At 50.0% G+C, this 14,192-nt stretch overlaps 8 protein-coding genes across 8 annotated transcripts; 1 reads left to right on the top strand and 7 right to left on the bottom strand.

Moving 5' to 3' along the window:
• Positions 1–232: 232 nt before the first annotated feature.
• Positions 233–2,555, bottom strand: VTN77DRAFT_2427 (uncharacterized protein; the record flags this gene model as incomplete). Its single annotated transcript, XM_069418265.1, has 4 exons — positions 233–2,187; positions 2,256–2,382; positions 2,442–2,476; positions 2,546–2,555. The coding sequence occupies 4 exons, from the start codon at positions 2,553–2,555 to the stop codon at positions 233–235; spliced, it is 2,127 nt and encodes a 708-aa protein (XP_069279325.1).
• Positions 2,556–3,438: 883 nt separating this feature from the next.
• On the bottom strand, positions 3,439–4,107 carry VTN77DRAFT_2426 (uncharacterized protein; the record flags this gene model as incomplete). The annotated part of the gene is made up of 1 exon (XM_069418264.1): positions 3,439–4,107. The coding sequence occupies one exon, from the start codon at positions 4,105–4,107 to the stop codon at positions 3,439–3,441; it is 669 nt and encodes a 222-aa protein (XP_069279324.1).
• A 33-nt stretch (positions 4,108–4,140) lies between these two features.
• Positions 4,141–4,521, bottom strand: VTN77DRAFT_2425 (uncharacterized protein; the record flags this gene model as incomplete). The annotated part of the gene is made up of 1 exon (XM_069418263.1): positions 4,141–4,521. One exon carries the CDS (start codon positions 4,519–4,521, stop codon positions 4,141–4,143), a length of 381 nt encoding a protein of 126 aa, XP_069279323.1.
• Positions 4,522–4,564: 43 nt separating this feature from the next.
• VTN77DRAFT_2424 (uncharacterized protein) lies at positions 4,565–4,892 on the top strand (the record flags this gene model as incomplete). Its single annotated transcript, XM_069418262.1, has 2 exons — positions 4,565–4,583; positions 4,639–4,892. The coding sequence occupies 2 exons, from the start codon at positions 4,565–4,567 to the stop codon at positions 4,890–4,892; spliced, it is 273 nt and encodes a 90-aa protein (XP_069279322.1).
• Positions 4,893–6,013: 1,121 nt separating this feature from the next.
• Positions 6,014–7,803, bottom strand: VTN77DRAFT_2423 (uncharacterized protein; the record flags this gene model as incomplete). The annotated part of the gene is made up of 11 exons (XM_069418261.1): positions 6,014–6,144; positions 6,197–6,323; positions 6,416–6,650; positions 6,712–6,793; positions 6,885–6,951; positions 7,008–7,173; positions 7,231–7,289; positions 7,342–7,396; positions 7,457–7,480; positions 7,553–7,703; positions 7,758–7,803. 11 exons carry the CDS (start codon positions 7,801–7,803, stop codon positions 6,014–6,016), a joined length of 1,143 nt encoding a protein of 380 aa, XP_069279321.1.
• A 1,251-nt stretch (positions 7,804–9,054) lies between these two features.
• On the bottom strand, positions 9,055–9,354 carry VTN77DRAFT_2422 (uncharacterized protein; the record flags this gene model as incomplete). Its single annotated transcript, XM_069418260.1, has 2 exons — positions 9,055–9,151; positions 9,209–9,354. 2 exons carry the CDS (start codon positions 9,352–9,354, stop codon positions 9,055–9,057), a joined length of 243 nt encoding a protein of 80 aa, XP_069279320.1.
• A 1,023-nt stretch (positions 9,355–10,377) lies between these two features.
• Positions 10,378–11,663, bottom strand: VTN77DRAFT_2421 (uncharacterized protein; the record flags this gene model as incomplete). The annotated part of the gene is made up of 5 exons (XM_069418259.1): positions 10,378–10,792; positions 10,861–11,234; positions 11,296–11,351; positions 11,426–11,462; positions 11,514–11,663. The coding sequence occupies 5 exons, from the start codon at positions 11,661–11,663 to the stop codon at positions 10,378–10,380; spliced, it is 1,032 nt and encodes a 343-aa protein (XP_069279319.1).
• Positions 11,664–12,804: 1,141 nt separating this feature from the next.
• Positions 12,805–13,767, bottom strand: VTN77DRAFT_2420 (uncharacterized protein; the record flags this gene model as incomplete). Its single annotated transcript, XM_069418258.1, has 1 exon — positions 12,805–13,767. One exon carries the CDS (start codon positions 13,765–13,767, stop codon positions 12,805–12,807), a length of 963 nt encoding a protein of 320 aa, XP_069279318.1.
• Positions 13,768–14,192: the final 425 nt, after the last annotated feature.

Raw genomic sequence — 14,192 nt, 5'->3', positions numbered from 1 at the left:
AGAATCGAAGAATAGAATAGAACAAGTATGGACCGTGCCTTGCATGACGTCGTGTCCAAAAATGGCTGAAAGGGGAAAAAAAAACAAAGACTTCAGCCTATACCTGCCCAGAACACCCCAAAAGCCATAGCATACCCAGATCATTCGTATAACACGCCAATCCAACAACTCCAGCGAAATTAAATCCCGAATAAATATACGGCCGAAGACATCAATCATTGGCATCCAAGCATCACGACAGACTTGACTGTGACCTTGTAGGACTGACTGTCCTGGATCGCCGACCGTTCGTGGTCGGACCCAAAGCCATAGGCGCAAGGTGCTCTCGACTCTCCGTTCTGACAACAAGGCCCCTTCGATCTAGCACATTCGGACCTGAAGACGACATAATCCCCAGCCCGATACTGCCCGTAGAGCCATTGTCGAACTCGACCTTCAAGCCTGGGGTGTGCGAACCAGTGGTCGCACCAGCACTCCAGGTCGGCGACCGTTTCTGAGACGGGCTCGCAGAACCAGGCTCCGATGCGCGTCCGCTCTCGTTGTCACTGCTGTCGCTGTCAACACCGCCGAGCTCAAATTCCGGTCCCCCTTCTTCCATGACCCGTTCGTAGGCTTGCGTGTTGCGTGAAATAAACGGCAGCTTTCCCCCGAAAAGCCTCCTCTTGGGGCGAGAGCCTCCACCACGCTTGAACAGGCTGTGAATCCGATGATAGATCCGGTGACGGCGATTTCGGCCGCAGAGGAAAAAGAGCGCAATGACAACGATCAGAGCAAAGAGAAAGACTCCCGGAATCCGGCGCGGAGACTCTCCCTTAAAAAGAGCATCGTGCCAATGCTCGCTCTCCACGCCCTTGGGCCCGCTCGGTCCGGGCATCAGCTCGACGCTGGGATACTGAAAGTCTTCTGGAATGCCGGGCTGATTGCTTCCGAATCCGACAGGCAGGGCCTCCTCATCCGCAGGAGGGACCTGGGAGGACGCATAGAGCACAACCTTCCCCAGCGTCCAGCTGACTTCGGTGGAGTCAATCTTGTTCACAGGTTGGAATGGATCGAGGAAGCCTTTCTCCTTGCCATGTTGAAGAACCTCTTTTGTCCCGTTGTGGCCGGAGCCTTTGGTGTCTTCGAGACCGACTCGAGGGATGCCAATGCCGCTGTGCAGCATGTTGATGATCCATGAAGCCTTGAAGCAGACCTCGGAGGCCATTTCTCGGTCGACCTTCTCGCCCCACCGGTATTCGGAGAGACCGTTCTCGATGGCGGCCCAATCTTGGGAACAGAATGCATCAACCCTTTGCTGGTAGGTATTGAAATCGTACGCTTTATCCTTGTGGCCCATTTCGAAGATCTCATGCGTCGTGTGCCAGTACTCGCTGATTCCGATGAAATGGTTCACATCAAAATCAATGGCGGGCACATGAACCCCATGCAGAAGGCAGGGTTCGTCGGGGCAAGGGGCGTCTTTGTCCAGCAACGGATAGGTCTTCCGGAGACACTCATCGAACTTTCCCGTTCCAATGAGGTAGGTCTCCGAGGGAGGTTCCGACGACAGGGGCTGGCCATCGAGCGTAGTCCGCAACCCTCTTGGCAGACAAGGATCTGGGAGCTCCTTGACACCGGGTGCCTCACTGGCATCCTGGATGAACTTGACATAGCGATGTCGAGCTTCGCGAACGCCGAACTCCAGCCATGATGTGACGAAAACTCTGTGCTCCTGGGTCGACCCATCCACGTTGCGCAGTCTCAACAGCTTGAGGTCGTTGGCGTGCTTTTCGGCTTCCGTGGCATTGGGGGCGAAAGCAATCTGGGCGGACGCTCCGCCCATGTCCAGAAAACCATAGGTATGATAATCCTTCCCATGGTCATGGTCCTCTGGGGAGTCGAAGCTCCCCATCAAATAGTTGGTAGCGATCCAGCCATAGAGACCTTCCGTCTCTCCGGGAATGACTTGGATATGAAGGCCGCAGTCGGGGAGCAGAAAGTCGGAGTTCGAGCGGAAATACGAACAGACGCGGTCCAGAATCAGCCCACGCTCAACATCGTTGAGCAATCGCATTCCCGCCGTGGCCAGAAGAAATATGGGCGTCTCCTTAACGGCGTGATTGGGAACGACGTCCAGCGCATGTTTTAGAAGGCCTTCCAGATGATCGGGGCCCACCTGCTCAGGCTTGTTTGCGAACGACGACACGCCTATGTCCTCCGACACAGCCAATCAGTCTAGATAATTCGATGAAATGGCAACTCTCGCTCATCCTCACCGGGATGGATCTTCTTCGTCCACTCCTCCTTAGTCTTGATCTGGGGTAGAGATTTCAACTCTTTCGGATTGGCCTCTTGCCGCGCTTTCGCATTATTGAGCCATCGATAGATATAGACTCGAGTCCCCTGGTAGGAGGTACTGTCAGAGCCGCGCGAATTCCCGAGTGGACATGAAGATTACTTACAGACGAGCCAGCGTCCAGGATCACTGCATAGCGCCCTGAAGATGTCGCAGAAGTCAATATCCACTCTTGGACCCAGAACGGAAATGATCGCAGAAGAGACCAACATTTACCCATTTGTTTGGCACAGCGATGGACCGTCTATCTGGAGAGCATGGTACGGAGGGGTTGGTATGTGGCGACAGGATGGATCAGATCAGCGAATGGACAGGGGTGGAAACGGATTTTTCGGCGGCCACCTGAGGTCCAGCTTCAAGTGGAGGGCGCAAGACGAGGATTCCAAACGAATGGCGCGGATATAGGAAAAGGCAATAGATTTTTTATTAAAAAGAGGAGAGAAGAAGGAGGAAGAGGTTGTAGTAGTTGGTTTGGTGTAGAGATTAATTAAGATACGACGAGGAGAGATCAAGATCAGGAGCATGCTTGGAGATGGGGCCGGGGCGAAGACGGACGGCGGGCGGTGGTTGGCCGCCGCAGTGGAGGGGAACTGATAAAATAAGAATGACAGAAGCGTTGCAGCTGCGTTGCTTTAGTTAGCCCACCGCGAACGGACAGTTGCTCATGCGGCCACCCGCGCATGGAATTAATTAATCAATTAATTACCTGGCAAATTATTCATCATGTCCTCCCTCCAGAGGGTAAAAAAATACGGAAAAACAGGGAACAGGGTCTAAGAAACGATGCTCTGGAGTGGCCGGTTTTCATCGATGACGTGACCCCAAACTTAGCAAGTACAGCATGTTTCAGATCTGCACGTCCGGAGTAGATAAAGATAATATTCCTGTACGGAGTACTCCGTACCCCGTATGCTACCTTGTGAAACGAAACCGCTAAATTAGCCAGAGAGATAAGAAACAGACAGTGGAAGAATGTGCCATTCTCATTCTGCAAAAAAAAAAACAGGCCTATCAAAGTCTTCTATTCTTCTATTAACTATTGCAGGTCTAAAGGTTCTGCGCAATTCAAAGTCTACCACGTTTGGGAAAGGAAAGTAGTTAAATTACTTGGCGCTCTTCGTCTGCCGGAGGACAGGCACTTCGTTGGGCGGGGTGACTGTCTCTCCAATTGAGTCTTTGGTCGACATCCCTGGCAACCCATCGAACATACTCCAGTCGCCAATCTGCTCATCGAAGAACTGTGCCCGATCCAGACCGACCATCTCGGCCTCTTCACTGACCCGCAGGTTCATGCCCGGGATGGACTTGAGAATGTACAGCAGAATGCACGTCACCACGAAGGAGTAGCCGGAGATGGCTCCGATTTCCGCCAGCTGCTTCGCTACCTGGATGCCATTGCCGTCGATCCCACCAGGCGCGAGAGTGCTCCCATCCAAGGCAGAGACGGATGAGGAGGCGAAGATGCCCGTCAAGAAGGCGCCAACGATGCCTCCAATGCCATGGAGCTTAAAGACGTCCATCCCTTCGTCAATATGCAGCCAATCGTTGATGTTCTGGAGCGAGGAGCAGACGACAGCCGTGATGAATCCGATACAGGCCGCCAGCCAGACGGAGACAAAACCCGCGGCAGGAGTGATGCCTACCAGACCCGCAATCGCCCCTTCGCAGGCGCCCACCACGGAGAACTTGCCCCGGTGCCGGATATAATCCACCAGAACCCATCCGAGAACGCCCGTGCATGCAGCAGTGTTGGTGTTGAATGCAGCCAACATGGCTCGGACGGAGGCATTGAGGGCGGAACCTCCCTAGAAGACGGACGTCAGCAAACAAGAGAACGATTCTAATGAACATATGGACGACGAGCTCACATTGAATCCAAACCATCCGAACCAGATCAGAACGGTCCCGAGGAATACCAGGGTCGTGTTGTGAGGCTTGCCATGGGTGATTTCGCCATGATGCTTGCGCTTCCCAAGGACGAATGCATAAGCCAGAGCAGCCCATCCGGAAGAAATGTGGACAGGGCCACCACCGGCAAAGTCCAGCGATGGCAGGTTATAGAGCCATCCATTGCTGTTCCAGGTCCAGCAAGCAATCGGGCAGTAGACGATGGTCGCCCAGAAGAAACTGAAGATCAGAGATGGGAGGATATTTCCTCTCTCAAATGCGCCCCCGACCACAATCATGACCTGATCGTTCCGCACTATCAGCACGACGAACGAGAATGCGATGCGAGAATCCGGCAAAGGTAAGCATCATCACTCACCGTGCAGGCGCAGAAAAGCTGCTGATAGAGGCAATAGACGATTTCGGGGAGCACGGCAGAGCTTGGCGAGGGGGCAGCCATGACGTTCATCATCCCAAACGCCTTGAGGCTTCCGATGAAGGGACTGCCCTCTCGGTTGAAGGCAAGCGAATAACCCCAGAACATCCATTGAAACGTAACACTGCTCCGCTCAGCTTGTGTCCACGGGATGCTTGTCTTATTTATGATCAAAGGGCATCATTCTTACACTGCAACGACCATCACAGACTGGAAGAGAAGCGCCAGGGCTGACTTCCGCCGCGCCAGCCCGCCATAGAGCAGGCCAATACCGGGGATGATCAGCCAGACGATGAAGCCGCAGAATACGATGTAGGTGTAGTTGTATTCGAATCCGACATATTGGGCATTCACGTCGACTTCAGTTGGGTTGCCCCCATTGGGGATGGACGCGTTGAATGTCGGCTGGTTCATCGTGAAATCACTGTTAGCAAGAGCTCGCGATGAAGGCAGAGATAGGTAGATCTGAAATGGTTCGTGCTCAACATACAAGATCAGCCATAGAGCAGCTGCAGAGCTTTCTCTTTTCTTTGGAAGGACTGTCTCTAGAGTTGGGTAGAAGAGAAGAGAAAAGTGAGAAAGAAGAAAGATACGCAATCAACAGGCGTCCTCCTGCAAAGTAGGTACCTTCCAAGGCAAGAACGGGTTACCTATCTTGATCCTCTCCCTCCTGCTCTTCCTTTCTGACCTCGGGGAGTTACGTTCTGGACTCTTATATTATAACGACTCTACCTAGCTCTCTCCAAACCATCTACCTAGGTAGGTACCTAATATCACGACTACATAGCTGGATTATCTTGGCGATAATAAATAGAATCCTATCGACTCCGTCGGCATGGCGTAAGGCCATTGATAGGCAATGAGTAAGAAAGCCAAGGAGCTAGAAAAAAAAAACATGCCATCTTCTCGGGACGAGGTTTGACAAGATATTATTATTTGAAATAAAAGACAGTGTAGGGCGCAGAGAAGAGAAAAAGCTGTCCAAAGAGAAACTGATAAGAGCTGGATTGGAACCCGGACAACATCGCCGTTTCCGGTTTAGAGCGTTCGTTATCAAGCTTATCGGTCGTTCGTATCTTAGTGAGGGAGGAAATCGCATGCGAAGATAACGACATAATGATTGGTGGCAGATAACGAAGCTTGGCAGTGATAATATCAATTGACGAAACAGATTTCAACCTGGGGCTACCACTCTAATGGATGACATTATAACAACAGTGCTCGGTGGACTGCTCTGCCTCAGCTTATTCCTGACTAGGAATATGAATGTTGCCCCCTCAAGAGTACTGTCACTTAATAAAGATCAAAGACACCGCTGTCGACAGCCGTTTTGACAACAGCTTTAGCGAAACCGGCTAGATTCCCAGCACATATTCTGCGAGACGAGCACCTTGGACCCTATTGGCAATCTTCTTGAAGGCGATATCTCGCGCAAAGTCGGGGTTTCCATGCTTCGGTTTTTGGTCGATTGAAAACGGAGAGAACCCTGGATCCAACGTCAACATCAACCAGGAGAATACCTAAGGAAGGGAACATACCGCAGTCGTCCGTTGCGCCGAGCTGATCAATAGGGATGTACTTGCTTGCAGTGACCAGTGCATCAGCGATATCATCTGGCGACTCAACGGTTGGATTCAGGGGGTTCACGACCCCGATAAATGCAATCTGCACGAGTAGAAGAGGAACTCGTTAATCAATGTCTCTCCACAGAACTAGAAGGACTGCATGATTGGCGCCGTAGTATGTGTCTCTCTTACCTGTTTGACGCCTTTGGCATCTTTCCTGATATGTCCCCCAATCAACTTGTATATCCCTACTTTGTCTTTCTCCGAAGCAAGCTGGATCAAAAAGTATCCGGCATTGATTCGAAACAATTTCGGGAGCAGTTTATAGTAGGGAACATCGGATGAATGCACGGAGTCATGGTCGCCACCAGGGCAAGTGTGAATGCCGATATTCCGGCGTCCTTCTGCAGTGAAACGGTCTAAGACTCTACATGGCATTGTCAGTGTCAATAAAAGAAAAAGGAGAGAGGGAAAGAATGTGAGAATACGAATTAATCATCTCGATGAACGTGTCTAGGAGGTGAGCTCCGGTCCACGGATTACGCGGGTCATTTTTCAATGCAAGGCGGCCTCGATTGAAAAGCTTAGCCGTTCGACCTCTAGACCTACCTAGGTACCTACCTATCTAGGTATATACCGTAGATGACTGGGGGCAACATACCTTCGGTAAAGTCGATCGAAACGCGTTGGGCCCCAGCCTCAAAACATCCACGGATGTCTTTCTCGCACTGAATACATACTTAGAAAACATTGCAATTGTATCGAGACGAGCGAATTATCTCACCTCGTTGATGAGATCCTGAACAAACTGTTCTTTCGGATATCCTTCCACATCCCCATTCAAAGGATAGAGTAGATAGAGCATGCTGGGAGAAATAACGGCTTGTTTCATTGGGCCGTTTGCATAGCCCTTGGACTTTTTGAAATTGTCAAATGCGTACGTTTTATATCTAGGTGATCTGTATAAGCAGTGAAACTCCAGCTAGGAAATAGGGTCTGGACATCACCTAAAAGGGCCTTTGCAAAGACGAGGGAGCTGTCTGTGATGGCCGTCATCGAAGATTGCCTAAAATTGGGATGAGATTTCTAGATCGCACATGTGCAGTCGACGAACTTACAAAGTATTGCCCGTCTGCTACCAGGCCGTCGGCCAAGCCTGTTCCCTGCAAGGTACTTGTGGCAATCAGTTTGGTGACAGGATTTCATTCATCAAGTATGTAATCTGCCACTTACTCTACCAGTGGATAGGTTGCAAATCTACAATTCCAATTTTAGTCCATAATATTCCCTTCATTTGACAGGGCATGAAACTGGACTGGCGGTACTTACGAGCTCACTCTCTGCTCTCCATCAGTGACAATCGCTTCGCCCGCCAGCTCCATCTTCGACACGGAGTCCCGTGCAGCCCTATCCTGATAAGACTCCAGCTGCGCGCGAGAGATATTTTCGGCGTCATAGTCCGCATACGCTTGTTGGAGATCTGCCAACGCTCGGTCAGCAAGTCGAATCCACGGGATGGCATCGGGGCACGTGCATGTCGGACGAGGCAATGAGCCTACAACTTCGGTCGGAATTGGCATGTTGAGATTTCTACTGAAACTCTCGCTAATACTAAATAATCCAAAGGCAACGATGGATACTGAATCACGGGTTGTCTGAAATCACCTCACGGACAGACTAGATACTGCAAAGGATTGTTGTAGTCCGATCTGTCAGCCGCGGGCCGCTTACAGACTCATCAACCTATATATAACTATAGTGCCATCCTGATGTAAGGAGGCTTAGTAAGATTATAATTCTATCTTAACCCCATAATTAATCAAGCCATAAGAAGCCAACCCCTAAGGAAAAACTGCTAAAACCTTAAGGAGTCCTATTATTTGCTATATATTGAAAACCAGGAGGGAGGTAAGTAATTCATAATTATACCATATATTACCCCATCTCTCCTAGTACACAGGACATATATACCTAGGTAGGTTACTCCCTTTCCCCTACTGTGGTCGGAGATGTCGACCGCGGGATTCAAACCCGCGAGCACTTTGTGATAGTTCTGGGCTGGGACCCCTACCAGCCAGAGATTCTTCTGTGCCCACCAGCCGGCATACTGCAAAGGATGTTTTTCGCTCGAATATTCGCCGCGTCCACAGCTGAGCTGGTTAGCCGAGCGTAGATGACGTTAATTAAGAGGGCACGAATCGTGTTGCAGTCCCCGCAGGATGACCGACTTGGCAGGACAATATGAGCCTGGTATGCGGTTTCAGTTGCAGCAGGGCAGGTAAGTTACTATGAATCCGACATTCTAATTCTAATTAGGTACAGAGGGATGCGTCAGCTGAATTATGCAATCAATCGACTGCGCTGATTCCGCGTATGGGTGATGACCCCTCACCCAGTGTTCGATGAGTGATCAGTGCACACAGAAAGGATGCTTTACCTTGCCAAATCAAACACAGAGGTATACAGATAACAAAACTGATTCCTATCGGCGAGCTGGCAGCGATATTCCTCTTCGTCGTTTTCTGCTGGGCTGCGAAATCATGATTGTGTCATTGCTCCCGCCGGCCTTCCTCTTCCAATTCCCTCCCAATCCGCAGGCTCAACCAATTCCACCCTAGTCACCCCTTCAAAATTATACAACACTCTGCTAGACGTTTTAATTCCGATCACCGTGGCTGGATTGTATGCGAGCACGGTTATAATTCTGAACCAGATGAATAAGACTCGTGGCAACCAGCCATGGCAATGCAGTAAAACAAGACGGTTCCGAATTTTCGTTGTCCATAATGTCTTCCGTTCAATAGCTCTATCCGGGACATATAGTATAGTACTCAAAATTGAGGCAGAATCCGGCGGGTGATAAGTGTTGTTGTATCCAGCATGCTGAGAATCTGCGCAGCTATATTTCGAGATATACATATATAGCACCTATTTGAGGGTGGTCAAAACAGTCCAGTCCACGTGTATATATTCGGATCTTATTACCTTCCAGTGACACTTCGCCGAAACACAATGGCGTGTCCAAGATCCGTAGACCCGACGTAGGCGAGTGCCATCTTCTCCTGGACTTGGTCAAAGCGATTGTGGAACCACAACGCCATGTAATTCACGGCCGATGCCATCGTTTTCATGTCTGCATCTGGTTGTCTGATTTTGGGATGGCAGCAAACGTTCGATGAGGATCCTTGTGTGCTTAACAGTCGATCACATAAGGCAGCAATCGCTTCCCTCGATCCTCTTCTGCTTCGTACTTCCATGGCTCTTCTGGGTCTTTCTGGTTGGAAGGGATCGTTGACGTTATGCAATAGTGAACTGCTGGGACAGCGTCCATTTTCGATTGTGCCTCTGTGAGATGGGATTTGCTGACAGCCTGACGGCCTTAGTGATCAGTCATTCTACTGATAGAGAAAGGAGACAATGAAAGAGGAGCAATGATTGTGAGGATGGTGAAGACCACATTCAGGGAAGAGAGCTGATATATTTGATTGACTCCTGCCAGAACCGGCTGCCTGATCACGTCACGTGTTACTCTGCACAGTGGACTCTCTACTCCCTATATAACGTGTGAATAGGCATGATCAGCTCTTGAGCTGATCATTGTGGATTCTAGGAATCCTAGTCGAGTATTCTGACAACTCCTCTGGCGGAGGAATGCGCGAGCTGCATCGAAACCACCGCACCTATCAAAAAATAAATAAAACTATACATGCTTGAGCTACCAAAGAGCCATCAATGCAACAATCCATGCTTGGTTGCTCCATAGTGGCACTACTCTTGATTGAAATCTCCGTATTGCGATTGTGTTGGTTACACTGCCTTTTTAGCCCTGTGCTCAATCCGATTCTATGATTCTAGACTAACTCTGGAATCCCGCTGAAGAGCTTGTACGACATTGAGGTCCTTCGTTAGTTGTCATAACTTAAATGCCGGCTCTCCGCTCGTGTGCGACATGCATGCTGGGACTGGCAGTTGACTTTCCCAAAATGGTACCATCAAAGACTCCTATTTATGCGCCTTCTGATCAGCTGAAAATAGGACTTAAATGACGAGGTGAGCGGCAATAGATACATAAAATGGACACCGAAGAAACTCCCATCGTATGGAGACAAAAGGACACCTTCTTCGCAATTTCGGCTTCGTGTATGGATTCACAGTTATCGGCGACCGACAAACACATCCACTGACTGCGTGACCGTGATGTGTCCTGGATCTTTCCTTCCTTCCAAAGAGTCAGCGCGAACTGCATACGACTCTGTCGTAAGCTGACGGAGCGGATACAGATCCTCATCTAGGTGCTGGAAACTCTTCTGCTCGTGATAGCCTCGAGCCCTCTGTTCGCCGAGGTCAAACCCTTGCCGGTGATTCTTCCGTGTAAAGAAGGAGAGCAGGAAGTTCCTTCCACCAAACACCTTTCTAAACAGAGGGCGGTAGAAAGGAAGACAGGCGTTGATGGTGCCGAGTTCTACCTCGAGAGCAGCATAAATTAAGTCGTCCACGATGCCGTAGGTAAAGTCGGTTTCGCTGAGACTGGCCAATGCCTTGATTCGCAGAGCAGACATCGTACAGACGCTATCGAAACAACCATGTCGGTGCCATCATTGCAACATGAGTGAAAGAAAAATCGGGGTTGAACGTACACGAGACCCAGTAAGAGGATGACCGAGATGTAGATTTTCTTCTGGGTATCCATCCTCAGATTCCATAAGACTGGAAGAGGCATGCAGAAGATGGTCAAGTCGATACAAAGATTGACCACTGCGACTGTGATGCCGCCGATGCGGGCCCGTTGCAAGTTGGAGCAGGTACCTTGGGTGTGGACCTTGTCCCATGTATACCGGAGTGGCCGACATTCGATGAAAGGCTTAAGAACAACGATGACTAAGAACAGTAGGGGGAGCACCATAATCCCGTAGAGAAGTTTGGTCGTCATGAGGGAGCGATAGAAGAACAAAATTGACAGCTTGACGGCTGTGGTTGCAACACCCCAGAGAACATACACAGCTAGAAACAGCTAAACAAAAGTCAGCTGACCATGATTGCCAGTCCTGATGGAAGAGATTCAGCGAGTTCACCATCTGCTCTGGTGATACTTGGTCCTTATGAAGCCCTGTACCTCCAATAACGATCACTGCCATCGCTTGGGTCAGCATTGCGATCGAGATCTAAAGGAACAAGTGGAATAGTGACCATGAGAGCACTTACTTAAGATACCAACGATCAAGACCCCAAGTGCCATAACCTGCTGAAAGTTTAATACTCGTATCGGTGCAAGTCAAGTATCCACACATACCACGCCCGCGGTGAGAAGGTGGTCGCTTAGGTCCCAGTTCCTCCGCGTAAGGCTTCGTGCGTAGAAACGGAGGCCCACGGCAACGATGGCAAGTGCCATGAGAACCGTGTTCACCACGATGAAGACGATACCGGGCGAGCTGATAGCCATGGTATCTCGTGGTTTATGGAGATATTGATGAGGAATGCAAGGCCTCCTGACACTTCATAATCTCGAGGAATTCACACACGCCTGTCATCGATAGCAGATGAGCAGCGAAATTGGGACAGCCGAGCAATTTGTAGACTCATCATTAGACGGCGAACTCCGTCAAGGTCGTCGTCAACCGACGTTGCAGTGTCTGCTGAGAAGGAGTGTAGGACAGAAGAGTCCACCATTCCAGGTCTATTGGCCCCCACGACTCAGCTCTGTGTTATCGTAGATGCACGCAGGAGTGGCTGTCTAGGTGACACAGGGCCCATTCAGGGACGGTTGCACGGTAGATTGTGACTATTGACAGGATTAGTCGCCAGATTTTAACACCGCCGCAGTCTTAGCCATATGACAACCGAGGCTCTGGAATTAACGGATATGAATTGCAGCCGTGCCGCGGGAGGTAGAGATGAGAGTCGAGAGTCAACTGCCGGAGCTATATTCACTCTAGCCTGCCGATGAGCTTGCTCTCCTCCACGGGTCACGAGAGCACATAGTCCAAGCAGTTTCCTCCCGAATAGCACCTCCAATTGATATATGGCATTGCATGGATGTATATCGCTAATTCTTCTATTTTGAATTAGGGCTAGATCATTTGTCAACAAAATCCAGTCAGTGAGTACCTAGCTTGGACCAGGATCTGCGTATACGCGACAAACACTACCAGCTGGGGTATAATTATATTCTATTCTGTTCCATAACTCTGGAATTGGATGGGTACCTTCTATTTATCTCTCCATGCGCTTTGTACAGAATCCTATGTGCACGTATCTCCCTGAACTTGGAGTCTAAATGTTGGCGTTCTTTGTGTATGCTCACCACCCATGCCGTTTGCAGAAAAGTCTCCTATCACTACCACAAAGAAACCGGATCTATTTTTGATCTCTTTGTCGCCCTACAAGCATAAATATGGGCTCAAATCCCTCAGAAGACTGTTTCTATTTGTGTTTATGCTGATTAGCTAGTATGCTACTATCAATTTGAATCCACTTGCTCCATGGTTGATTGCCTGTCACGCCAACACTAAGTACTCTTCTCTGTCTCTTCAATCTCTGGACGAGGATGCTTTAGATCATACAGCATTTCTATAAGGACAAGACTAGATCTTGGCCTTGATCACTGCATCCTTCCAGGCTCTCGTCACGGCATCCCAATATCGCTGTCGATGTCGCTTTAGATGGCTCACATGCGGAGAGTCCTCGAATTTCTCTCTTCGGACCACGCAATCTCTCGCTGCGGCTTCTGCGGCATGTCTCTCAACGTCCTTCCAATCGATAATATTATCTGACACCGAATAGATATAGAGTCTTTCCGCCGTAGGATCCATCAAGTGTCTGCTGCTGTTGAGGGACCGTCTGGCCACCGACACGGGGTTCTCCCTCCCCAGTAGCAATTCCGGCACGCCGACCATGGCCGTCAACCACATCAGACAGGTCAGCTGTGCGACAGTCTGTGCTGCTGCTGCAGGCATGATGCGAGAAATCGGGAACGCCGCTAGAACCCCAACGGCGACAGCGCGGCTCATTCGCCCGACCTCCGTCACGAAACGGCCACCCCCGAGCGCAGAATCCAGGACGAGCAGCGAATGGGGGAAGGGGCACGCAAAGACCGAATAGTAGGCTGCGCAGGTTGCCTCGAAATTGACGCAGCCGCCGTTGGAGAGGACGTGGATGAGAACTCGTTCGTCAGAAGCCTTGCCTTCTTGGTTCACATTCTCCTCGCCTGAGGAGGAGCTTCCAGATGACAGCAGCGCAACAACGGGTAACATCACGGCGATAGCTGACCGCCTCGAGTTGAAAATAATATCTTTCGAAGCGGACAACACGCCGATAATCCTTGCGGCGGGGTAGAGGCTCTTATACTCATCTGTGAATTTGGCAACGTGACGAGGCTGTCCATCGCCCCAGCCAAAGACGATAATCGTTGTGGGTGGAGGGACAGAAGATGGCAAGGATGACTGAGGCTGAGGCTGAGGCTCATAGACAAAGATCTTGGAGGTCACGGGGTTGAAGCCAGGAAGCTTCTCCTTCCCCGGGGCTTTCTCTGGTGACGGATCGCTCATCTTGCCTGATCTGAAGGCATGAATCAAGAAGAGTTCTGGAGCAACCCTCACCCCATATTGATCTTCTGTTGGAGAGATCGATTGAATTGAACTGCATTGAATTGGGGCCTTTATCAAGGAGAAGCTGAGCTGAGCTGACGCGGGGTACAAAACGTGATTGGCGAGTTGCTGCAGTAGTATCTTGTGTCTGACCAACTGCAATAATCACATGTCCTACTATATATATAGTACCATGGTGACAATGACACGAGTTTCTGCCGAATTCTACAAGAATACCTAGGTATAGTCTTCTAACCAGAGTACAGAATAGTTACTTGGAAAGACAAACAAATGGCTTTCATTTCTCCAGGATCAACGTATATCACGCAGGACAGCTAATCAAGTATTAGGTAGATACAGGAGCCCATGAAAACTAGGTCTAGATC

Source organism: Rasamsonia byssochlamydoides (assembly GCF_041956645.1).
Source record: "Rasamsonia byssochlamydoides strain NRRL 3658 unplaced genomic scaffold VTN77scaffold_18, whole genome shotgun sequence".
Taxonomy (NCBI): Eukaryota; Fungi; Ascomycota; class Eurotiomycetes; order Eurotiales; family Trichocomaceae; genus Rasamsonia; species Rasamsonia byssochlamydoides.
Note: the sequence above shows the minus strand (reverse complement) of the source record. Positions and strands in the feature narration are given on the sequence as shown.